At 46.0% G+C, this 26,548-nt stretch overlaps 1 protein-coding gene across 1 annotated transcript in view; it reads right to left on the bottom strand.

Annotated features, from left to right (window-relative positions):
• Positions 1 to 14,696, bottom strand: part of LOC135822499 (protocadherin Fat 4-like) — a 137,762-nt gene extending 123,066 nt beyond the window's left edge. Inside the window, exons 1-12 of the mRNA XM_065335280.1 lie at positions 14,294 to 14,696; positions 11,370 to 11,522; positions 11,025 to 11,128; positions 8,091 to 8,305; positions 6,942 to 7,049; positions 5,825 to 6,051; positions 5,444 to 5,598; positions 4,957 to 5,069; positions 4,283 to 4,402; positions 3,271 to 3,463; positions 2,388 to 2,536; positions 472 to 668 (exon numbers count right to left, since the gene is read on the bottom strand). Of these exons, the coding sequence (XP_065191352.1) occupies positions 472 to 668; positions 2,388 to 2,536; positions 3,271 to 3,463; positions 4,283 to 4,402; positions 4,957 to 5,069; positions 5,444 to 5,598; positions 5,825 to 6,051; positions 6,942 to 7,049; positions 8,091 to 8,305; positions 11,025 to 11,128; positions 11,370 to 11,522; positions 14,294 to 14,478 (1,919 nt within the window). The 5' untranslated portion in view covers positions 14,479 to 14,696. The remainder of the gene's footprint in view (positions 1 to 471; positions 669 to 2,387; positions 2,537 to 3,270; positions 3,464 to 4,282; positions 4,403 to 4,956; positions 5,070 to 5,443; positions 5,599 to 5,824; positions 6,052 to 6,941; positions 7,050 to 8,090; positions 8,306 to 11,024; positions 11,129 to 11,369; positions 11,523 to 14,293) is intronic.
• Positions 14,697 to 26,548: the final 11,852 nt, after the last annotated feature.

Here is a 26,548-nt window from a genome sequence, read left to right as displayed (position 1 = left end):
ACACGCGCACAGACACACGTAGACAGACACACATGTGCATAAACCTGAGAGAGAGAGAGAGAGAGAGAGAGAGAGAGAGAGAGAGAGAGAGAGAGAGAGAGAGAGAGAGAGAGAGAGAGAGAGAGAGAGAGAGAGAGAGAGAGAGAGAGAGAGAGAGAGAGAGAGAGAGAGAGAGAGAGAGAGAGAGAGAGAGAGAGAGAGAGAGAGAGAGAGAGAGAGAGAGAGAGAGAGAGAGAGAGAGAGAGAGAGAGACAGAGAGAGAGAGAGACAGAGAGAGCTGGTGATCTGCGATATGATTTGAGTACAAATTGCACTGGTTCACATAACCACAATCCCCCAGGAGAGGCTGCAAGAGGTACTCCCAGCCCTGGAGGTACTCTCGCCCCGGTCCCGGCGCGTACTGGTGATACTTCAAACAACCCCCACAGCATTACTTAACAAAAAACTGTAGCTGATATGGTCCCGACTTACGACTGTGGCTGCGTTTCAAAATTGGGAACAAATGTCGAACGAAGTTCATTGCCATTAGCAATGACAAACCTAGCACCCGCTGTGTCTGTCAATGTATACCGGTGAGAATCGCGTGGGTTTGGATCAGCTGTTGTGAATGAACCAATTTTAGTGCCACGCGGTGAATTCTCTTTCAGTGATGATGGTAAGAGTTTGATCTATCAATGAGAGGCAATGCAAAACACAATGAAAGTCAGTACACGTCAGACCTGCTTGAACTGGTCCGGCTGATCAGGCAGAGATATACAGCCACCAATGGTCCAACTGGTAATTTTTAGGCTGAAATGCACGCGGCCATCAATTATTGATTTAGACTCCAAGCACGGCCATCAATTATGGATTTAGACTCCAAGTATTGCTTTAAAATTATATCAAATCTGTACCGTTGAAAATCTCCTAACGAGTAGTGTCCTAAGAAATACCTACATTATTATTAGCCTGTCATTCCTTTCCCAATGCATATATTATACAAAATAATACTCAGCCTCCTCATAGCCAGACATTTCGACTGTTAGGTCTCAGCAAAGCTCAGAGTGACCGGCTGATTTGATCGCAATGGACTCTAATGAACAGCAAAGCATTTTAATAATGGCTTGCATAGACCTCGGTCCGGACCTACAGGTAGGACCATCATACACAGACATGCTGCACGGCCTCTGTTCTAATATTGACCTAAAACTATGTTAATAGACTCTACACTCTTGCTATAAAGAGGCTAATGAAGGAGTCCACAAAATTTAGACATGATCTTACAAGGCATTATTACGAAATTCTATGGCAACAGCCCATGGTAACCATGGAAGCAAAGTATTGAATTTTGCATTCCACTGCCATGGCAGCCTTATAAAAAACATTAGGTCCTCACCACGATCGACGTGCCATGGTCAAGATTCACTTTGGACTGAATTGCTAGCGCTCCGACAGGAGCATGTGCGGCCATTTTGACAATTGATAGAACTGCCCATATGCAATGTACTGGACATAGTCTTGCATTTTGCGCCATTACTTTGCCATACAAAGACCTGTTCTCAGCAATTGTTTCAAGAAAACTCTCAACCAAAATCACTTTAGCAGGGGCAGATAACTTTGACGCTAACCAGTCATTTAGGTATACCACTGTAGTCTGATCCCGGTTGAAGATCGATTGTGAAATCTGCATACGATGTTCTCTAGGCATAACACTGTCGTTTGAGCCTGGCTGATGATATTTTTTGGATGAATATCCTGGCTAGCACCCTGGTTTAGACCACTCCGAGCTAAACATTTCCGCCTCCATTGTATAATACTGCCAAGTATCGTCATTCATGGCTACCATAACATTCAGTGTGAAGGTTAGAGCACAAACAAAAGGAAAAGGAAAGGCTTCTTCCATCACTGCTGTGCTCATACAATCATTATGACGAGGAGGAAATAGTATCTAACACTGAAATGCTACATGTAGGGCTCATCGGGGCTGCCTAGTGGAGGAGGTGGAAGGCCATTACGTGCCCGTGACATGGCTGTCGAGGAGACAGGTGAAATCTAGGGGGAACTAGAGCTGAAGACGCACCCTGATGCGGTTAGTGTGCCTGAGAATGTTCTCTTCAGGGGACAACCTTCATCTGTGAACCCCTTCGTGTTCGTAAATACCACTGAAAAATCCATCAAGACTGCAGATCGGCAACTCAATGGTGCTATGGGCTCGTAAGGGCTCGTTATCCATGCTTGGAAACTCCGGCTCGTGCTGTCAGATGAAAAAGACAAAGTCTTGCTGGTGCGAAACACTGCTATAGTATAGGCATGGGTGTGAACACACCTGACCTCTCAAACTAAGCCAGATGGCAGTGGCATGCACAAGCACAGCAATCAGGTACAAGCTAATCGGGAAATGTGTTCACCTGTGTTGGCCGCATGTTGTTGCGCTGACAGTGCGTGGTGCTGTGGTCTGTCCACACACCAGTGGCCTGGCAGAGGGTAGTTGCTGAGCCTCCCTTCACTGTGTAGCCACTTGGACATAATAGTGTGCAGCTAGATCCATAGAATGTACCTGTTAGCATAGAGATTATGCAAAGTAAAAATGGTTGGTGGATCTGATCTATCCACCCCACCGTTTAGGAGCCGCATCTAACGCCTGATCATGGGGTGGTGGCGTCCCACGGAAGCCGAAAGGTGGTTCTTGACCAGGGAGTTGTACGACTCCTTGTTCTTGACCTGCCCGGTACGTGAACCCGTCGAATTTATTTTATTATTATTAAACAGCAATAGTACACCGGGTTTGTGTTGGCTCCACACGGTGTCTTGAAAAGCAGGAGCATTTCCATCGGTGAACCACTACTATGCCTTTTTTCCCCTGCTAGTTGCAGACCAAAGGAATAGATTACTGGGGAGAGGTCCATGGGTGTGGGTTGTGAAATTGTACAGTAAACTGACCAGTCAGGAGTGAAGTCAAGTGTCCTGCAAAAAAAAGGGGGGACTAAAGTTCTCAGACTTGTGCTCCTACTACAAGTAAGTGAGTGATTTAGAAACACACATCAGTAAACCTACATTGGTGCAAGTGTAGCAGTCAAAGCCAAAAACTATCAACAACACTGCAGAGCTACTCCAAGACAGCTTCCTGAGATTGTGTGATGGGACTCCTTGTCGTTTTTCGAACCCGGCCCATCAGTTACTCCGCACACTGCTTTTACAAGTATAAGAAGGGCAATGATCAATCTGTGCAAACAAAGTGGATAACCGAAAACCGCCGAAACCCAATGCCAGTAGGGTAGCCTTGATGCGTACCTGTGCACTTTGGTGTACATTTGATACACTGCATGCCTGGGGCACAATACGACGACATCTTCGGCGAACCGCACGATCTTGCGACACACGTCGTCCGATCAGAGCTTAGCACATAGCCACTTGAACACGAACAGACGCCACTCTTGCAAACCTGATCGCATCCGCCGTTCGCAGTGCCACAGGGACGGCTTTCCTGCAAAATACAATCATGAACAGAGTTCTAGCCAGGTCAAAATAGTAGGGAGGAGAAGGAGGAGGGGCAGGGGGGGGGGGGGCAGGGGAACAGTTACCACGTAACCAATTTTTCCATTTTCCAAAACTGTCTTTTGCCATGCAATGCAATGTACGGGAGCGAACCCTCAACTTCAACCCAGACAAGTGTGCCTTTATGACGCCCTTTCTTAGCGATTGGCGATTGCATTTCCGTTGAATTGTCGGGGGAAAAAAGCCAATGAGGAGGGGGAGCCACATTTTCACAGGGGGCTCTGGACAGTCTTACATTTTGCATCATTGCTCTACTAGCACCTCATCTGAACACTTGTTTGAGAACATTCTCAACTAAAAGCACGTTTTGCCGAGCAATTCAAGTTAAGCAAATTCAAGTTCTTGGGTCCCCCAGTAGGACAGCATGCAAGATATCACCCATCAGCCTCCATCCTATGTTCCAGAATCTCAAACATTGGTCTTGCATTGGCAGTACAAAAAGGAATCTGTGAAGTTTATTCGAATACACCGTTATTTGGAAGTTTGCATGGAACAGTAGCATAAGTGAAGATTTACTGGCACCAAGACGCTATACACAGCAACAACTGAGAATGTTGACAGTTATCGTAACAAGGTACAAATTACCTGCCCACCCCACACTCAAATTACCTGCCCACCCCACACTCAAATTACCTGCCCACCCCACACTCAAATTACCTGCCCACCCCACACTCAAATTACCTGCCCACCCCACACTCAAATTACCTGCCCACCCCACACTCAAATTACCTGCCCACCCCACACTCACCGACAGAGCATCTTTGCATTGACCTCTGCACTGTTCAGCCTGGGTGACCTTGCGGTAGCGAAATTGCAAGCCAACCGCACATGGTGAACTGCAGGCTGTCCACTTTCCCCACAGACTCACCTGTTGTTTACATGCATGCGCAGTGTACACATAGAGACACATGCACACACTTGTCTAGTCAGAACAAAATAATTATCACTTGAGAGGTAGCCACACTTCTAGAAAGGATATACACCAACGTATCAGAAGCCAACAAAATTTAATTAATGTGAAAGGTACACCAGTACACCTTTAACAGTTGAGCCTGGTGGTAACGCACCCAACCATTATCTCCGGAAAGTGCATCCACCAACCAAATTGGCTAGCGCGTTTGCATACCCGCATGCCCACTCACACACATACACACACACATGTACACGTGCATAACCACACGCAAACACAGCATGCACACAAATACAAGCACCATGCTCCAATGCCACCCTTTAAACAGCGTGAATATTTTTCGAACCCGGGCATTCATGTTACATGCATCATCGCCGTGAGTAACTTTATGAGAGGATTTTTGAAAACGGTGTTTTAACATCAGTGATGGATAAAGAAAACTTAAAATGGTAATGAACAGCTAGAGAACTATGTGCCAAGGAAAGGGAGGAAATCTCTGACAATGCGCATACCTTGCAGTCTCTGTCTTGATAAACGGTGCATGGCTGTGTATCCGAAGTGGGTGGACAGGCTCTACCATTACACGCCTGTTGAACAATCACCGCCCGTGTGCGAGTTTTCTTGCCTGCAATTCAGATTTCATTTGAACATAATTATGATAATGATTAGCCAGTTTTCACCGTTCTGGCTCGATACACTTAGCCGAGTCTGGTACGTTCATTCCTGTGTTAAAAGTGCTGAGTTCACAGGACAAAACACCCGCATACATGTAGACGGTTTCCGTCCTGTGTTGTCTAAACAGCCACATGTATGCTTCACACTCCGGTGAAGAGCAGCACCCATCAAATCCATCATGCACGTGCCTCGGTGACCATGCCCACGGAAGGACAACACACGTGATTTGTTTGTGTTGATTAAAAACACTCAAGGTAATAATAGATGCAAACCGGAACACAGCCATGTCACCGTTCCTCAACTGACGGTGTCAGTGGTACATACCGAGGCCGCACACACTGGTGCATGGCGTGAATAGAGTCCAGTCTGACACTTTGCAGTCTTGGTTCTTGAACTGCTTACAGCCCTGGATGTCTTGCGACGAGCCTGTGCAACTTCCGCCGCAAGACGCCTTTGACAAGAGAGAGCGGTACCGATATCTAATGTAGAAGAAGCAAATGGACACAAACATGTATGAGATTTGTACGGTCCTGCAACACTGTTCCAAACAATTCCACAGTGGCACAGGTGTCTCCAAAATAGCTAGAGAATACGGCTGCATGGGATCTTGGTGGTGGACATTTGGAGCAGGGTGTTCACAAAACAATGGCCATCCGCAAGACTAGCAGCATGGAAGTGCGCATAGCGCTACAACGGTGAACTTACCGCCGGCCTGTACCACATGTGCTGGAGCAGGTAGACCAGGAGTTGAACGCACTCCACGTGCAGCTCTTTGGGCAGCACGTTGGACATATTGCACTTCGGCTGTCGGTGAGAACAGGGCACGGCGTGCCACCGCATTGAGGATGACTAACAACTGAGCGGTAGCGATATTGATCGCCTGCAAGGCATGGCTTACAGGGTTTCACAGTCCAACCTCCCCAGCTATTCACCTGAAAATAGTCAGAACATTGTTGTAAAAAAAAGCCTTGGGATCCAGGTTCTAGTCCTGTTAGTGGCAGTCAATTTTTTTGTTCGACATAATCATTTTCAACTTTTTATTCTATCGCCATCATAATATTGGGCATCAATGCCCGTTTGGTTTGCGATGTAAAATAAAACTTCAAACAAACTCCCTCAAACTTACGTCCGCCGCATGCTAGTTTGTACATGAAGTGGGTACATTGAGAGCTGCGTCTCACCATGCTATGACATTCACAGGAGGAGTGGGTTTCAAAGTCTGAACAACAAGTTTGCATGACACCACTGCACCATAGCCTAGTGATTAGAGCATCAGTGGTCGAGCTTGTTATTCGATGCTATCAAAATGTTCAGACTACTTGAGCTCTTGGGGTGTAGAGCAAAACAGGGTCAGTAGACTCTTAGCTAGGATCTGCGCCCTGCTGATCATCACTCAAGTCCAAAGCGCTGTGTCATATCTAGGCAAAACCTTTGTAAGATGTTTGACTTCCAATTCAACTGATGGTAATCAAATTCAACTGATGGTAATCAAATTCAACTGATGGTAATCAAATTCAACTGATGGTAATCAAATTCAACTGATGGTAATCAAATTCAACTGATGGTAATCAAATTCAACTGATGGTAATCAAATTCAACTGATGGTAATCAAATTCAACTGATGGTAATCAAATTCAACTAATGGTAATCAAATTCAACTGATGGTAATCAAATTCAACTGATGGTAATCAAATTCAACTGATGGTAATCAAATTCAACTAATGGTAGTCCAACCCAACTAATAGTAGCCTAATCCAACAGACACGTATCAGTTGAGCCGACGTTGGCTACTTGCCTATCAACATGGTCAACATCATCCTACCTTGCAATCCAGCTTTGGCTTCGCCCTACATGATGTGTGCCAAGACAGTAACTTAGGACAAGCTGTCCCACCGCAAGCTGCTTTACGTACAACGGATCGATATCGCCACTGTTGTGTTGGCAAAAGTACATAACAAGCAGATAACAATTGCAAGGATTTGTTATTAATTGGAAAATTATTGAACACGTTGCAGCCACAGTAGAAACTCTTGGAAGTGAATATTGCACTCTAGAGCATTGACATTGGCAAGTGATGGTATCCCATTTGATCCAGGCAATGTCACCTCCATACAGTTCCATGTCCTCATTATAATTTTTTGGAAAAAATATGGAAGGCAGATAAGACTACACAAATGCCTCATTATGTACGCAGAACCAGGCAGGAAGACTAATCATGTCATCTTCATCATTTCAAGAACAAGTCTGAATTTCGAAAGGCAGCAGCAGTGAGCCATATCACCAATAATTCAGAGCTGCTGTAAAAAAAGGAATTGGAGATATGAGATTACTGTTCGGTTCAATGCTTCCTTGTGGGTCAAAGTCAATTGCGCGATGTACATGGCCGGCCAGCACTCCCACAGGAACCGCAATCATACAAAACATCACCATCTCAACCCACTCCCACCGCACTCCTGCCCAGCATCCCAACACCAGTGCAATCTTGAAACAGGACATCCAGGCTTTCCTTGGGGTTTGAAGTTGATCCAATGGGAAACTTTTTAAAACGGAAGTCACAGAACACTAGGTAAGTCTTCCCCAAACTATGTCTAATTTCACAATTATTTCAGTATTAGAACAAACCTCAGAGCCAAACCGACCAAAATATCTGTACGAACTTTGAGGCATAGCTCTTTTTAACCCTGGGGTTTCTATGGCCTGGGGCAAATTGCTGGAAAAGAAATGAGAATAGGCATCTACCATATAGGGAAACTAGCAATTGGAAGTAGTGTGTACATATAGGTACAAATATTCCTCTATTTTGTCACCTGGGAATGGCTAACAAAACATTTCCGAGCTAAAGTTTGAAGTGGGATCTGCACACTCGGTTTCGAAATGAACCCTTCCATCAAAGTATCCCTCTCAAAGAACAAAACTGTTTTACCACATTTTAACCTGTGACTGCTCACAAAGGCTCGCTTTTCTACAGTACCTTTATCCCATAGCCACAGGACACAGAGCAAGAGCCGTAATTGGTCCAGCTGCTCATTATGCAATTTTGAGCGCAGCATGACTTCCTGCAGTAATCGTTGCGCGACTGCGATGTGCTGGTGCATGATGAACCAAGAGTGGCCAAGGTCACGGTGCGCGTGCGCGTCTGCTGTGTTCCTCCTCCGCAACCAGGGCATGTGCTCCACGCTGCCCACACTGAATCAAACATCAGAATGTGCAGAAAGCTCTTTTCAAGGGGTGGAAACAAAAATAGATAAGAATTTAACCATTCCAGCATTACATCGACTTTGCTGCATTCTGAAATAACAACAAGCTCACTCGCCGGTCAGTTTTCTGAAATGTGTCAAAATTTCATTCCCGGAAGTACATGTGCTTAGGCCTGAAGTCGAGCTTGCAGTCCAGGTGAAGACTCCCTGTGAAGTCGAGCTTGCAGTCCAGGTGAAGACTCCCTGTGAAGTCGAGCTTGCAGTCCAGGTGAAGACTCCCTGTGAAGTCGAGCTTGCAGTCCAGGTGAAGACTCCCTGCATCGATGGACCCTCTTGCTGTTGTAGTATCAACAACATATTGATAGTGCATAAAGCCATGAAAACCAACTATACCTCCACCATTCCCTGCTCCCCTGTCGGAAACAAACTTCTGTAGGTTGTCCCAGGCCACCCGAGTCGGGACATATGTTGCCAACAGATATGACAGTTCTCTTCACCTTTGGTTTCTTTGTGATTATACGTGTTCCCAGCTCGAGTCTTCCAGTTCCTCAAGACAGAGGAGTTAAGGAGTACCTGTACTGTCTGTCTGTTTAAGGTCACCACCCTCACTACAAGATACGCTGAAGGAGAGGCTGCTGGGTCAATACAGTGCACATGGTGCAAGGCTCTCCTGCAATGGAATTACTGACATTTGAACTTGAAGGTGTACATTGATACCAACTGAACACTGTATTCATGCTACTGGTATGCTGGTCTTGCTCAGTTGGGCCTGTGTTGTTGGAGGATCAGTCAAAGCAATGGCAGGTTCTTTTTCGATCTCCAGCTTTAATTTAATCCCGTTACCTCAGAAGACTCCAACCAAATATTGTAACTAGTCCCAACTAGTCCCACTTGTATTCCTTGTTGTTGTTGTTGTTGTTGTTGTTGTTGTTGTTGTTGTTGTTGTTGTTGTTGTTGTTGTTTATTTTACGTTGCAGATTCTAACGGGCAGGTTGCCCAATAATACAAGAAAGCGAAGGACGAGAAAATAATAATAAAGTAGGGCAAAAGAAAATGAATAATAGCTTTAAAAGAGAAGAAAAGCGGGTCGTACAGCTGTCTTCCTATTCTGAATTCCCTGAACGGAGCAGAGACATTAGCTGGATACATCAACGTATTAGACAGCAGCACAGAGCTACCTCGGTCTTCCGATTCTTGTTTCATTGTATTTTTTTGCCGTGGTCATGTCTTTTGACCAAGAAAGTATCAGTATGTCGATTCAGCTTGTCCCTTTGATTGCAATAGTAGAATAGATGTCTTCTCGCTGTCTGTCAATAATCCTGATGATGGCTCCTGGCCGAAAATTTGATTGAGATAATTATTGTAATTTGCAGCGAAGAGACAACTTGGATTGAAGATGGTGTGTGTAAGGTTTTCCAAATAATTTTGAGTATATAATAATTCATCGCACTTGGTCAGTTCCTTTTGCCTGTAATTCGCCTGACCAGAAGGTAATGAAAGTACTAGTGGAAGACCTTTACGAATGTTGATCCGTCAGGCGAAATAGCACGTCATAGTACATTCGAGATCAGCGGGAAGAAGATGACGACGTCCACTAATTTAGTATCTGTGCACACGAATCTGCTGTGTGTGTTACTCTGTGTGTCAGCTATGGCATCATCGCCTATGGTTCCATGCCTAGCATGTACGTCTGAACCATTCTGCAAAGTTTGAATGACGTAGGTTGAGCGATCGCTCCGTGACACATACTTTTTGAAATTCTCTTCATAGTATATCTTCCACCATTGAAATTTCGAATTTCTTCGAATTTTTTGCTGAGAGGGGTGGCTTGCAACCTCGATATGGCTTGTTCCAGGCATGCTTTGGAGCCATCGCCTGTTGAAACAGAGGCGGGAAGCTGACCTGCAACTGTTCCAACAGGAAATTAATCGATCCGAAAAAGCGCGAGTCCGCGAATCTCGGTTGAATATTGAGTATTTCAAGCCTTTTCACGACGAAGATGGAGTTCTTTTTGGAGATGGACGTCGCGGCAAAGCACATGGTGTCCGACTTCTGGCGTCTGGTGAAGCCAGGGATCATTTGTCCAGTCAGGTCGGCAGCCTAACCGTCGGTAAGCTTGTGTTTGGATCCCGTTCTGCTCGATGCGGTAGATCACAAACAATTTGATATCGCACAAATTGATCTCAGCATCGTGGGTACGGTATTTTATATTCAGAAAATCCCAAAGTGTCTCTGTGTGGCCGTCCTATGCCACGAGAAACTCCAATCAGGCTCCTATGTCCTTTGCCTTCATGATTGAATGTCCACTTCGTTTGAACAACGAATCGAGGACGGCTTTGCAATGAAAAATACAGCTATACTGGAGCTGAAAAAAAGAAGAAAAAAACGTGCTCAGGATGAGACTCGAGTACATGCATACTCTCCCAGCAGGTGAAACGCAATTTTTTGTGAAAAATGCGTGTCGCCGACTGACCAGTAATTTCGCCTGACGATGAGGAACCGGAAGCTTGCTCTTTCTTGAGTGTCATAACGACTACAGTGCTGAAAATGGCCAGTCACCGTAACTCTCTAGACTACGTGGGGAGATTGTGGTGCAATAGTAAAGTAAGGCAAACACGCCACTAACAACAGCAGCAGCAGCAGCAGAAGCAGCAACAGCAACAGCAACAACTACAATGTTCACATGAACAACAACTAGCCAAACTTACAATTGTAGACGCATCTCACAGGACAGGGGCTTACTGCGCAGTTTGCTAACTGATGCAACACAGGACATGCCTTTCCACCGAAAAATGGTTTCTGTTTGGTAGTCCTGAGTTTCGGAACAAAACCAAAACAATTCGCAGTTAATGACTGATCATCCGTCAGGGAAGTGATCTGAAGTGAACGAATGGCTACTCTTTTCTTAGATTGAGGTGCAGTCCTTTTAAAAGATTTGTTCCTCAGAAAGAATTTAAGATGATAAACCTATGCATTGTAACAAGGCTCCGCCGTGAATCTAATCCCACTTTGCCACAATGTCGCAATACAAACTTAGCAAGCCATCACAATACCTTGTCTGCAGTATAGCACCACCTCCACACGTCTTCGTGCAGCTTCCCACATTCTTCCACGCGTTGACTTGACAGTCAACAGGACAGAAAACGAACGGGGAACACTGACGGTTTCCTTCAGTGGCGGTTCCACCACAGTTGGTGGTGCGTTTTCTACACATCATTGCACCAGAGTAAAACAACACCATACATACATAAATACCTGCTCAGAGCAGTTTTTGTCTGGTTAAATATTCAAAGTTACAGAACAAGCAGGTACATTTGCCTAATTGCCTGATACCATTGAGGTCAATTTTCTTTGCAAGGTCTACTAATAAGCCTCCAGGATGCTCCATGACTGGCCCAAATCACCAACACCAATGCAGCACAATGATTATTATGCTTACATGTACTTCAGTAATAGCTTCAGTGGAGTAGTGAGCTGGTGGCGTGCACTACATTGAGCTATGGAGCGCAAAGTGAATGTTCGCTACAGACTGCATTTCAATAGACAATCTCGATCTACTTCGCTGCAACAGCTTTTTGACAGGGGCTCATAATATCCTTTCATACAAATTTGCATAGCTACTAAGCTACTTCTAAGGCCAATGATTCTGTTCATCCTGCTTTCACCATGTTCACCTCCCTCATAAACATTGCGGCCAAATATTACACAGAACAGTCCACCCGTTCTTTCTGCCTGCAAGCTTTTTGGAGTTCAACAAGTGTTAGTTCAATACGAAACAATCATAATAATTATTTTGTCGTCTATGCCTCGAGTATGAGCAGAACCGTTTTACCATTATTCTAGCCTAGGTAAAACTGTAGTAAAGACTACTGACTGCCGGGAACCAGGATTCCCATCCCCAGCTGCTGCATGTCGCGCGAGTACAGGCTCCATGCTGCTTCATGCCATGGAGCTTCTCTGCGCCTCACTGATATTATCAGTGATCATGGTGATCAGATAAGGGAATCTAATCAGTTTCTTCTGTCGCTACAGTCTACCAGGTCTACAATACTACTCTACACTACAGACTCAGTAGATCTACAGACACTGAGACCACTGGAGACAGTCCAGACACTACGATCAGAAAATGGAAGCTGTCCCGAGGTAAACGACAGACTCATTGAGTTACGTAGACTCTACGTCCTTACCCATGCCATGCATGGTCATCATGCCGATGGTCATGGTAAACCGCGTATTAGGCCGATTCCACACTACACCAAATCCTGCCTAAAAAGCCATTTTTCAGGCACTTTTCAGGCAAGTTGCCATGGTGATCACTTTGAGAAACGCGCGAAAGTGAAAAGTGCTTGTTGTCTACAAAGCAACACCAGCACCCTCTTTCAAGGCAACTTTTTACCTTTTCAGGACACTTTTCTGACTTTTCTTCAGCCTTTCGATTTTTTCCGAATGTGTTCCCTGTCGTATCTTTCAGTCGTGGTGAGTTGTGAGCTGTCAACAATGCCTAGGGTCATGTTTAGCCAGGAGCTTGAGGGCAAGCTGATCGAGCTTTGGAGCGGATATTTGAGGCGACCTCCGGCCGGTACAGTTCGCAGGAGCTACGCCGGAGGAGATCGCCATCAAGCTGAATTTGTTTGCTGAACAGCTCCGGGAGGAGGCAATACACTGCGTCGATCGTCCATTCCAAAATCGACAACATGAAAACGAAGGCGAAAGGACTGTACGAGACATACACAACGAAAACTGCCACCGGAATGCCTGTTGGCGAGGTTGACAAATATTCGACCTATGATCTGGAATCCGCCTACACAGCGCGCGCTAGCGTGGTCAAATTTCAAGATTGGGCACGCGAAAATGGGTGATATTCGAGGATTTGGCCCAACAAAGAGCCTCTCCACTACCGCCGTTGCTAGATCAAGCACAGGAAAGCCTCACAGTCTAACCTTCAAAGCAAAGTCCCGTGATCGACACTTGTAGGTGTGAATGCAGCTTCACTTTATAAGCCACTTTATGCCTTCAAGGCAAAGCCACTTTCGGCGTAGTGTGGAATCGGCCTAAAGCCCAGTATGGCAGTAGATGTACAATGACTAGTGACCATGGTGACTGGCAGGCATGCCATGGTAGTTGAACAGCCACAGACATAACAGTTGTCTTTTTTGCTTTGGTCCTTCCTTCATGGTTTCACACGATTGGCGGTGTGAACAAACCCATGCTCAGACACAGACAGTGTAGAGGAGGTACATGCATCGCACACTGCATGTTTGCAGATCATGGTAGTCCACCTGACCCGCTCCGCTCGACACTGACTCTCCGACTGAGCTGAGTCCCAGACTCACTGAGTCACCGGGTTGCGGGTTGCCATTCCGCATTGCCAAGCATTACCGTATTTTCCGGAGTATAGTGCGCACTTTAGATGTGCTATTTTAGGCCCTAAATCGCAGGTGCGCACTATGCTCCGAATATGAAATGCATGTATGTCAATGAAGATTGAAGTGCGCACCCCCAATGAATGATTGGGGGTGCGCGTTATACAAAGGTGCGCACTATACTCCGAAAAATACAGTAGTGCTGGAACGCCTGCTCTTGCAAGTAGATGACCATTGTACTACCCAGAACCGTGAAACAAGAGACTTAGTCCTGTATGTATTGTAGGTTCCGCGCAATCTGAGAATTCCAGATTCTGCAGATTGCGCAAATTCTCAGAATCAGATTTCGCTGAACATGTACACGTACATGTACGTAGGCCTACACTGTAAGCGACTACGGCGGAGGAGTGAGGGTAATCCTGGTAATCCTGGTAATCCTGGTAAGCAGCTAAGTCAGTGCTACTGCTACTGCTACTGCTAATGATTATGTTGGTGCTGCCCCGGTAGGCACATCTCAACCCTGACCAGACCACTGCACTCATTAACCGATGCAGAAGCATAATACTTTCCAACGCTATGGATAACTTGTGCGTCCCTCTTGTGTTTCACAATACCTTTTCTGTGTTCCCGCTCCACATGTTACTGAGCACCGACTCCAACCTCCCCAGTTGTTCGTGGTGCACCGCCTCCGCCGTCGGCGCCTCCAGGATACGCTCGGATCAACTGCAAACAGAGTGACTATGATCAGAGCGTAAAGGATGGCGCGCGGGATGTGCTTCGATTTGACTGAAGACTTCATTGTGACGCTACCATGCCGAGCCGTGTCGCGGTCCTTGGTTGTTTCAGAATAGCTCCGCTTGAACAACGATGCTGTTCTGTGAGCAGCTCGTCACCACCAAGTCCTTCTCCGCGGCCAACGTTCGCTTTTATGTGATCACGGAAGCCGTACTCATTTCACAAAGCGTGTAGCCCGTCTAGACCCGCTCTAGGACTAGGATCCGTGTCGGTGTAGTGATGGGCATCATCTAGTATTATAGTACCAGGCGGAGTCAATCAATTATGTGTTCATGTTGGCCTGAGCATAGCATGGAACTACGTTTATCATGACTGTATCAACCACGGGTAAACAAATTCATGTTGACATCGTGGAGCATGATGCTATCTCCGCGAGGAAATCTTTGCCCGGGCCGGAGTGCCAGGGCTCAGCAGCATGCTGCCCTAGGAATTCGGGCACGTGCGGCTACGCATCTTGACATTCGTGAGTCCAACACAAACTGACTTATGCTAAGTTATGGCCTGACTGTACGGACAAGTTGTCAAAATTCGCGCCACTTGATATGGCGTGGCTTACGCACATCATTATGGAGAAGGGCCTCTTTGACGGGCAATCCAGAGAAGCCTGAGTGAATATTCTTCAATCTATATGTCTGGCAAGGTACGTTCGGGCCTGATTGGAAATTTTTATTTCCATTGCTATCAGGTTCGGCCTCATTTCTCTGTGCTGCGCTGATGAGTTCAAAAAGAACGAAACAGCATGCTGTCCGCAGATTGAGTATTTCGCTCCTGCTCTTGTAGCAGTTGAGCACTCTTGCGTGGGGTAGTGCCTTTGCTGTTTGCGTTATGCAGAGCTCACTGACTTGTCAGTTTGAGCACTCTGGCAAGGTGCGTTCGGGCCTGATTGGAAATTTTTATTTCCATTGCTATCAGGTTCGGCCTCATTTCTCTGTGCTGCGCTGATGAGTTCAAAAAGAACGAAACAGCATGCTGTCCGCAGATTGAGTATTTCGCTCCTGCTCTTGTAGCAGTTGAGCACTCTTGCGTGGGGTAGTGCCTTTGCTGTTTGCGTTATGCAGAGCTCACTGACTTGTCAGTTTGAGCACTCTGGCAAGGTACGTTCGGGCCTGATTGGAAATTTTTATTTCCATTGCTATCAGGTTCGGCCTCATTTCCTCTGTGCTGCGCTGATGAGTTCAAAAAGAACGAAACAGCATGCTGTCCGCAGATTGAGTATTTCGCTCCTGCTCTTGTAGCAGTTGAGCACTCTTGCGTGGGGTAGTGCCTTTGCTGTTTGCGTTATGCAGAGCTCACTGACTTGTGAGCACTCTGGCAAGGTACGTTCGGACCTGATTGGAAATTTTTATTTCCATTGCTATCAGGTTCGGCCTCATTTCTCTGTGCTGCGCTGATGAGTTCAAAAAGAACGAAACAGCATGCTGTCCGCAGATTGAGTATTTCGCTCCTGCTCTTGTAGCAGTTGAGCACTCTTGCGTGGGGTAGTGCCTTTGCTGTTTGCGTTATGCAGAGCTCACTGACTTGTCAGTTTGAGCACTCTGGCAAGGTACGTTCGGGCCTGATTGGAAATTTTTATTTCCATTGCTATCAGGTTCGGCCTCATTTCTCTGTGCTGCGCTGATGAGTTCAAAAAGAACGAAACAGCATGCTGTCCGCAGATTGAGTATATGTCGGCATAGTCGGGAAACTACTGAATTTAATTCGCATTTGTATTTGTACTTAGAAGTTGCGACTTCGGCGGTAATAGTCATGAAGTAATTTTAGTTGATTGTTCCAACTAGGAACACACGCTTCTTGCCGAACTTGACACTTGACTGACTCACGACTGCCATCCGGAGCACACGAGGAGCACGTCGCACCTTCCACTCGGCAAACCTGCAAGAAAGCACCACTCCCTGCTCAATACACGGTGTTTCGGGGAATTCACCCCTCATCAGTTGAGCTTGAGTAGGCTGAGGAAGATTGTGCCTGAAAAGCACCACTTATATACTGCTCTCCAGGCCAAACCATCACCAGGGATACAAACTAATTACTTACAGAGACGCTTTGTTTCCGGCGCGACAAACGCGACAAACGCGACAAACGCGGCAAGAAGCGTGTGTTCCTAGTTGGAACAATCAACTTCATGATTTGTATTTGTATTGTTTTTTGTGTTTTTTTTGTTTTTTTAAGGATTCCCCAAAGGCTGTTCGCCTGTCGAGAGGGTTTCCTGTTTTCGCTTGAGTGATGAGATACGTGGGATGGGAAAACCGGTAAGAGAGGGAGGACAAAAAGAAGAGAAAAGCAGAATAAAAATTAATGCGCAAGGACTCAAGGTCAAGTCATTGCACGAGTATCGATGCTGTAAAATGCGCTTACGATAAACCTGCCTCCGAGCCGTAACTGGCAACGGAAAACGCCGTTGTCCGCAGCAGTCGTAACTTCATGTCTTTCGATATTCTTTTGCATTTCCAAATGGTAACTCGGGTATTGAGCCAATAAGCTTTGTCAAGTATCTTACTGGTCTCGTCATCGTCCAGTAACAATCGACATTCTTTGTTCCGTTGGGACTGTAGCTTGTGCTCATTTTCGTTGCGCTTACCTCCCCTCTTTGGTCTCTCCTTAACCTTGAACCTTCCGAGTTGGAAGGCTGTCGGTTAGCGCTACGGACATGTGTTGAAGCTAGGTGTCAGGACGTCGAATGTCTCAGTTCTCTGTTAGTTTTGTGCCTAGTTGTTGCACTTTCTGACTGTATATAGTATCTAGTTACAGTGGTGGAGAGTTACTCTTAACTTGTTTCCATGTCCTTTCTCCTTTCTACATTTCCAAATGGGTTCAATGATCATTATAGCCTGCTAACTGTCTGTTTTGCCAGGTTCAAACGACGTCTCAGCTCGGCTGTTGTGCTGCTGGAGATGTCGAACTGTGCTCCCAGGTATGTAGAGCTTTCCACTGCCTCAACCACTCCCCCATTGCAGGTGAAAGGATCTCCCGTATCATCTTTTACCGCCATAATCTTTGTCTTTTTCACATTCAACATCAAGCTGTGCTCAGCGCTAACCCGCTGCAGTCTCTCCATCAACTCCAGCATATCATCTCTCGTTGCAGCAAACCACACGGTGTCATCCGCGTACCGAAGCTCAGTGTACCGGCGTCCGCCTATCTAGACTCCACCGCCGAAGCCCTCCAACTTTTCTCTCATAATTCTCTCAGTATATTATGCTGAAAAGGTTGGGCGACAAAATGCACCCTTGACGAACTCCTCTGCCTATTAAAGTTCTTCGGAACCAATCCGTAAACGATCGGTCTTGCATACTCACTCCTGACTCCTGCTCTGCGAATAAGTTGAATACTGACCAATCTGACAAGATGGCGAGGAAAACCCATTTCAATCATGATACGCCATAGCTTGTTGTGTTCCACACAATCAAAGACCTGGCTATAATCAAGGAAACACAAGAATAGTGGAAGGTTGTGATCCCGATGCTTCTCCATGATGATTTTCAGATTCAGAATATGATCTCACCAGGAAATAAGAGAAATGAGAGAACATTAAGGGAAACTGGGTGTGTGACTAAGGGATTTGCTTAGGCTGGGTTGGCAAGTATGATCTCGTGTAGTACCTCTTCCATCTCTAAAGCCAGCTTGCATCACTGATACTTCTTCCTTTATCTTCCACTTCAGTCTGCTGTTGATTGAGCACTTTACTGGCTTGGCTGATGAGGGAAATGGTACGATAATATGTACTAGTACACTCTTTCTCGGTAAGGCCACAAACACAGCTCTTCTCCAATCTGTCGGCCACTCTCCGGCTGGAGCTTCTCTGCGCCGATGTTCTGATATCAGAGATAAGGGAATCTACATGTACATGTATTCAGTTTTTCTTCTGCCGCTACACTACACTCAGTAGATATGAGCACTACCACGAGTGCTATCAAGAAATGGAAAATGTTCCCAGGTAAACTTGTACTTGTATTGTATTTTAATCCATTGTGTGAATTTTTGCCCGTTAAAGAGGCTTGCGATGTCTCGAGGCAAACCATTAGATTATTTCGTAAACGCCCAGTAGATCGACCAGGATTGGCAGGGTAGTTCTGCCACTTGCCAGTGCAAACAGAGGAGGCAGTAGACAAAACATCCTAGAAAACCTCTACGGGCGGTCCTAGAAGCGTGTTGTACTGGTAAACCACGGGCATGGTGAACCATGAACAGCCACAGACAGACATCTTGGGCACCCTGTAAGAAGACCTTAGGGTCTGTTGGGAATGCCCAAGTAAAATAATAAAATACAATACAGACAGTGTAGACAGTATACTGAGTGCAGAGTTACACTACAACAAGAAAAACCTTGTTTTGTTGAAACATGTTGTTGGTTAACAGCATGTTACAAGGTGGAGTGGATGGTTGTAGAAAGGTCACTGTTCACGAACACCGTGGTCCTCCACCTTTACTTGTTACGTACATGCTGCCAACCAACAACAGGACTGGTACTACAAGTACAATAGTCATCGTCTGGTACTACAATAGAGAGCTCTGTGCCAGAACTTTGCAGCTTAGAGAGCGTGTGTGGGCACTGGGCAGGCGTGTGTTTACCGCCATATTGCCAGGTGTGTTTTACCACCATACTTATCAACTATAGGTACTACAATAGTACATTTTATATATGGTATCAGATAAACCTTGTTTTGACAACTCCCCTAGAATAGAAAGGGCCAGAACCGGGTCTAACACCCATACGGTTCAGATGGTCGCAACCGACCGGGGCTCTCGCAACCATGGATGGTTGTAGAAAGGTTACTGTTTCCGAACACGGTGTCCTCCACCTTGTTGTGAATACATGCTGTCAACAACCAACAACATTATACAATAGTACCACCAATAGTATACATGTAGTACACACTGGATACACACTGGATGCTTGCATATCATGCATGGTAATCCACCTGACCCGCTCACTGCTCTCTGAGTCTGCGGGTTGCCATTACGCAATGCCATTACATGTACCATGATCACGGCATTAGCACTGGAACGCCTGCTCTTGCAAGTAAATGACTAGTATTGTACAAACAAGACTTACAAAAAATGTGTAGTCTTTTCAATAATGATTATGTACATGTATGCCATGCTCTAAAAACTTATGTATGTACCTGAACAGCATCGGTAGTGGGTCGCTTATTCCGTTACAAAAGCCTGGCAAATCAAGGGGACCAGTCGGTCACCTACGGCCCGTGGTTTTACTCACAGCGCTCAGGTAGAATCTATCATTGATTGTGCTGCGGAGGATCAACAAGGACGTCAACAACTTCGTTGCACACACACAGAGTGGTTTCCGCCCCAGCAGAAGCACCACAGACGTTGTGTGGTCATACCGATGGTTGGCGGCTCGATGCCAACGCTATCGCTGTGCGCTGGATATCCTAGGCATTGATATGTCAAAAGCGTTTGACTGTATAAGCAGGCCACGGCTCATCTCGGTGCTGGGATCGTTCTTGCAGCCGGATGAAATCCGAATGATCAGTTACCTCCTCCAGGACACCGTACTGCGGGTTGTACTCCCATCCGCTAAGGGCCCGTCATTCCCCACTCTAAATAAAGATTATACTCTCCGCGGCACACCCCAAGGTGACTCGTTGTCTCCTGTTCTTTTCATTGTGTACATTGAGGGTGCGCTGCGTGATGTTCGGCCTCTTCTTCTACCACGTCCCCCTGCCGATATCTCCCTGGGGTTACCAACTGAAACTGCCTACGCCGACGATGTGGATTTCGTGACTACTGATGGTGAGAGGCTGAGGACCCTCCTTCCAACCATATCCAACAAGCTCCTCGAATGGGATTTGAAAGTGAATGAGACAAAAACAGAGCACACGCACATCGAACGGCACATTGATCGCGTCGAGGAGGAGTGGCGAACCACCAAGAAACTCGGGTCCCTATTAGGTGATGCCGAGGATATGCTACGGCGACAGCAACTGGCAACTGTTGCCTTTGCTAAACTCTGGACGCTGTGGATCCGTAGGTCGCTAGTTTCGGAGGATCTCCGCATCCGGCTCTATAATGCCTTTGTACTCCCTGTACTCTGCTACAATTGTGCAACATGGGCACCAACGAAACAGCAGCTGAGCCGTATTGAGGCCTTCCACCGAAAACAGCTGCGGGTGCTAATCGGCATTGTGTTCCCGAATCGGATTAGGAACTAGAGGCTCTATGAGCGTACCGGCGCGGTTCCTCTCGGTACTATCATCTTGAGAGCTAGGTGGAGGCTCTTTGGGCACGTCCTCCGGCTCCCGGCTGACTCCCCACCATCACTGGCCATGGGAGCGTACTTCGCAGAGCCTCGTCCAGCGGGCTGGAGGGGACGACCAAGACACACACTACCAACGCTACTACAAGATGATGCCAAGCGGATTGGACTTTCCTTGTCAAGCAAAGTCGATCTGGAGGCGTTCCGTGCCCTTGCTGCTGACCGAAGCGGTTGGGTGGGCATCTGTGCCCAAGTGGTGTCGGCACCCTAGTTTTTGTCTTCTTTTCGCATATTTCTTCTTTTTTCTGAAACTGTTGTGGTCTTTTGTATCTATTCGAAGTGGCTTATGCGAACACTTTTGGCTGGTTTGCATGATTTGCGTGCCCATTAATGCAGCTGCAGGCCATGCTGATGTCCACGCGAACAAGCACATAATAATAATAATAATAATGTACACGTACATGTACGTAGGTTTACACTGTAACTGACTACGGCGGAGGAGTGAGGAGTGAGGGTAATCTTGGTAATCCTGGTAATCTTGGTAATCCTGGTAAGCAGCTAAGTCAGCGACACTGCTACTGCTACTGCTAATGATTATGTTGGTGCTGTCCTGGTGGGCACCTCCTTAACCCTGACCAGACCACTGACAGAGGAGTGCAGGACTCATTCATACCGGTACAGGATAATACTTGTTGGTTTGACAGCATGTATTTTAAAAGTGGAAGACCACCGTGTTGGGAAACAGTGACCTTACTACAACCATCCACGGTCCCTGTGTTCCGAACACGGTGGTCCTCCACCTTGTTACATGCTGTCAACCAACAACATATTTCAACAAAACAAGGTTTATCTAATGGAAATTCGGATAATGAGCCAGTATTAAATGTAAAATAGATGCTTATTTTCTTGTTACAGTCGTGGATAGTTGCTCATCACTCGTTCCCATGTGTTTCCTTCTTCTAATTAATTTTATTATATTCCGTACGTTATGCGTCCCTCTTGTGTCTCACCTTTTCTGTGTTCCCTGTCCACATGTCACTGAGCACTGACCCCAACCTCCCCAGTCGCCCGTGCTGCAGCGTCTGCCCCGTCGCCACCAGAATATGCTGTCGCTCGGATCAACTGCAACCAGAAGGACTATGACCAGTGCACAAATGATGGCGCGCGGGATGTGCTTCGATTTGACTGAAGACCTCATCGTGACGCTCCAACGCCGAACCGTGTCACGGTCCTTCGTTGTTTCAGAATTGCTCACTTGAACAACGAGTAAATAAAGCTGTTGTGTGAGTTGCTCGTCAATACCTTTTCTGCGGCCTTCCTTCGCTTTATGTGATCACCGAAGTCGTACTCATTTCACAACGCATGTAGACCGTCTACTCACCGCTGTCAGGACAGTGTCGGTGTAGTGATGGGCATCATCTATTTTAGTACCAGGCGGAGTCAATCACTGTGTTCATGTTAATAATGACCTTTGACTGCTGATCAGCATTGGGGCTGAACACATCATGTAACTACGTTTATCATGTATCAACCGAGGGTAAACAAATTCATGTTTACATCGTGGATTATTATGATATGATGCCAGCGAGGAAATGTTTGCCCGGGCGGGAGTGCCATGGCTCTGCAGCATGCTCCTCTAGGAATTCGGACACGTGTGGCTACGCATCTTGACAATAAGAGTCAAACACAGAGCAAACGTCTGGCCTGGTTGTACTGACAAGTTGTCAAAATTCGCGCCACCTGACCTGGCGTGGCTCACGCACATGCCAGTGGATAATACTAGGCTACAGCTGGTGTCATGTGGTCATCCCCAGCAGCCTCGAATGGGTTATCCCATGGGACGCCGGCAACGTGTTCGACCGACCAAGTACAGGTTCGTCATTGGTTGGGAACGGTGATGGTGAAATGGCTTTTGCTGGTACTGTAGTATTACATGATGTAGTGCATATTTGCGCTAGTAGCATTACAGTGCACAATGTACTGAATTAGTAGTACTAGTAGTGGCACCGTAACAAGAGGATAGAGCATGTCTGTCACATGAGCATTTCAAGTGCCACAAATTGTGGTAGTTTTTTTAGTTCCAACTCAAGTCTAACATCAATTCAACTGGTCACATACTGTCAGCCATGTTGGTTCCACTCTCCACATGCCATGTGCACGTTCTACTCGAATGCAGTGACAGTCACACTAGTCATGACGAAAATAATAATTCGAAACCGCTCCTGGTGATTTGGTAAGAAGTGCATGAATGCAGTAACTGGTACTGTGAAGTAGGCAGTTCTGAGCTGGATAGGCATTGGCGGATAATGCCGGCAGAAAATTGGCAGAATTCGGTACTTCTTCTGGTAAGTTTCATGCATGTTTGGTATGTGGATAAAGAAATGGAGCAGAATTCGAGGAATTGCCCGCCATAAGGTTTGTATGGTTCTGCCAATTTCACGGCTTATCCGCCAAACCCTAGCGCTGGAGGCAACCTTTGCTACATGGCCTGTAGGTGCTTCGTATTGAAGTCTGGTGTTCGTAAGTACATGACTGTGTATGTGTATGTAGCTCAAAGGAGTTGAATTCCGAGGTGTTGTACAAAGCCGACGTTTGGCCAGCCGTTGAATATTCAATAGCCCTTGGTGGATAAGGCCAGCAGACCAACCAGGGGAATTTGGTACCTTTTTAACTTTTTAGGGAAACAATAATAATTATTATTATAAGGACTGAGGAAGGGCGGAGGCTTCCTGCAGCTTCATCTGTGAAAGGAATTCGGGTGGACACACCAATTCCCATAGCTCTGCACATCCGAACCAGTTCCGTTACTTTACAACGTTTCGTAAAGAAGAGTGTGTTGAAGTCCATCGAACCGTCTACTCCGCAAAACCTGCAAGAAAGCACCACTCCCTGCTCAATACACAGAGTTTCGGGTAATTCACCCCTCATCAGTTGAGCTTGAGTAGGCTAAGGAAGATTGTGCCTGAAGAGCACCACTTATAGTGCTCTCCAGGCACAAACATCACCAGGCATACAAACTTACAGAGACGCTCCGGGTGAATTCCCCCGAAACACTGCAGGTTTGCCGAGTGGACGGTTCGATGGACTTATCGTGTGCTCTGGATGGCAGTCGTGAGTCAGTCAAGTGAGAATTCAAGTCGGCAGGAAAACCGCGAGCTCCCATGTAGGGAGCAACACGGCGGCTGGCTGTCCTTATGGAGGAGCGTGGATCAGTTGGGTATCATACCCACAAATGAACCCCTCGATAGGCACATTGCCTTTGGGTCATTTCATAATAATAATAATAATAATAATAATAATAATTTGAAACTCGGATGTTGAGCCATAAATAAATGTGGAAGAGAAAAAGACATATGGATACGAGTTAAGAGTAACTCTCCATCACTGTAACATGATACTATATACAGTCAGAAAGTGCAATAACTAGGCACAAAACTGACAGAGTACTGAAACATTCGACGTCCTGACACCTAGCTTCAACACATCTCCGTAGCGCTAACCGACAGCCTTCCAACTTGGAAGGTTCAAGGTTATGGAAAAGACCAAAGAGGGGAAGGCAAGCGCAACGAAAACGAGCAAAAGCTACAGTCCCAACGGAACAAAGAATGTCGATTGTTACTGGACGATGACGAGACCAGTACGATATTTGACAAAGCGGTCTAACTACAATTCGAAGCAGCAAAGCAGCACACCACCCAACTTGGGTGGGTCATAAATATCAAAGATAAGTAAAGAAAGGGAAGCTTTGCGAAAACGAATTGTACAAGCCGAAAGCCAAACTCCTACAGTACTCCTCATGCATGACATTGTGATGGACTAGTTGACTACAAAACAAGTTGTTTCACACGACGTACGTTTCGCCGTATGGTTCGTGACGGCTCATCAGGTGTGCAATTTGAAACTCGGATGTTGAGCCATAAATAAATGTGGAAGAGAAAAAGACATATGGATACGAGTATCATGTTACAGTGATGGAGAGTTACTCTTAACTCGTATCCATATGTCTTTTTCTCTTCCACATTTATTTATGGCTCAACATCCGAGTTTCAAATTGCACACCTGATGAGCCGTCACGAACCATACGGCGAAACGTACGTCGTGTGAAACAACTTGTTTTGTAGTCAACTAGTCCATCACAATGTCATGCATGAGGAGTACTGTAGGAGTTTGGCTTTCGGCTTGTACAATTCGTTTTCGCAAAGCTTCCCTTTCTTTACTTATCTTTGATATTTATGACCCACCCAAGTTGGGTGGTGTGCTGCTTTGCTGCTTCGAATTGTAGTTAGACCGCTTTGTCAAATATCGTACTGGTCTCGTCATCGTCCAGTAACAATCGACATTCTTTGTTCCGTTGGGACTGTAGCTTTTGCTCGTTTTCGTTGCGCTTGCCTTCCCCTCTTTGGTCTTTTCCATAACCTTGAACCTTCCAAGTTGGAAGGCTGTCGGTTAGCGCTACGGAGATGTGTTGAAGCTAGGTGTCAGGACGTCGAATGTTTCAGTACTCTGTCAGTTTTGTGCCTAGTTATTGCACTTTCTGACTGTATATACTTGAAGTAGTATCATGTTACAGTGATGGAGAGTTACTCTTAACTCGTATCCATATGTCTTTTTCTCTTCCACATTTATTTATGGCTCAACATCCGAGTTTCAAATTGCACACCTGATGAGCCGTCACGAACCATACGGCGAAACGTACGTCGTGTGAAACAACTTGTTTTGTAGTCAACTAGTCCATCACAATGTCATGCATGAGGAGTACTGTAGGAGTTTGGCTTTCGGCTTGTACAATTCGTTTTCGCAAAGCTTCCCTTTCTTTACTTATCTTTGATATTTATGACCCACCCAAGTTGGGTGGTGTGCTGCTTTGCTGCTTCGAATTGTAGTTAGACCGCTTTGTCAAATATCGTACTGGTCTCGTCATCGTCCAGTAACAATCGACATTCTTTGTTCCGTTGGGACTGTAGCTTTTGCTCGTTTTCGTTGCGCTTGCCTTCCCCTCTTTGGTCTTTTCCATAACCTTGAACCTTCCAAGTTGGAAGGCTGTCGGTTAGCGCTACGGAGATGTGTTGAAGCTAGGTGTCAGGACGTCGAATGTTTCAGTACTCTGTCAGTTTTGTGCCTAGTTATTGCACTTTCTGACTGTATATAGTATCATGTTACAGTGATGGAGAGTTACTCTTAACTCGTATCCATATGTCTTTTTCTCTTCCACATTTATTTATGGCTCAACATCCGAGTTTCAAATTGCACACCTGATGAGCCGTCACGAACCATACGGCGAAACGTACGTCGTGTGAAACAACTTGTTTTGTAGTCAACTAGTCCATCACAATGTCATGCATGAGGAGTACTGTAGGAGTTTGGCTTTCGGCTTGTACAATTCGTTTTCGCAAAGCTTCCCTTTCTTTACTTATCTTTGATATTTATGACCCACCCAAGTTGGGTGGTGTGCTGCTTTGCTGCTTCGAATTGTAGTTAGACCGCTTTGTCAAATATCGTACTGGTCTCGTCATCGTCCAGTAACAATCGACATTCTTTGTTCCGTTGGGACTGTAGCTTTTGCTCGTTTTCGTTGCGCTTGCCTTCCCCTCTTTGGTCTTTTCCATAACCTTGAACCTTCCAAGTTGGAAGGCTGTCGGTTAGCGCTACGGAGATGTGTTGAAGCTAGGTGTCAGGACGTCGAATGTTTCAGTACTCTGTCAGTTTTGTGCCTAGTTATTGCACTTTCTGACTGTATATAGTATCATGTTACAGTGATGGAGAGTTACTCTTAACTCGTATCCATATGTCTTTTTCTCTTCCACAATAATAATAATAATAATATCTCGCTTATCCGGAGCCGGCTGGCCTTTCCTTT

Source organism: Sycon ciliatum, chromosome 8 (assembly GCF_964019385.1).
Source record: "Sycon ciliatum chromosome 8, ocSycCili1.1, whole genome shotgun sequence".
NCBI classification, from domain to species: Eukaryota; Metazoa; Porifera; class Calcarea; order Leucosolenida; family Sycettidae; genus Sycon; species Sycon ciliatum.
The sequence above is the reverse complement of the archived record's forward strand: the minus strand, read 5'-3'. Positions and strand labels throughout refer to the sequence as shown.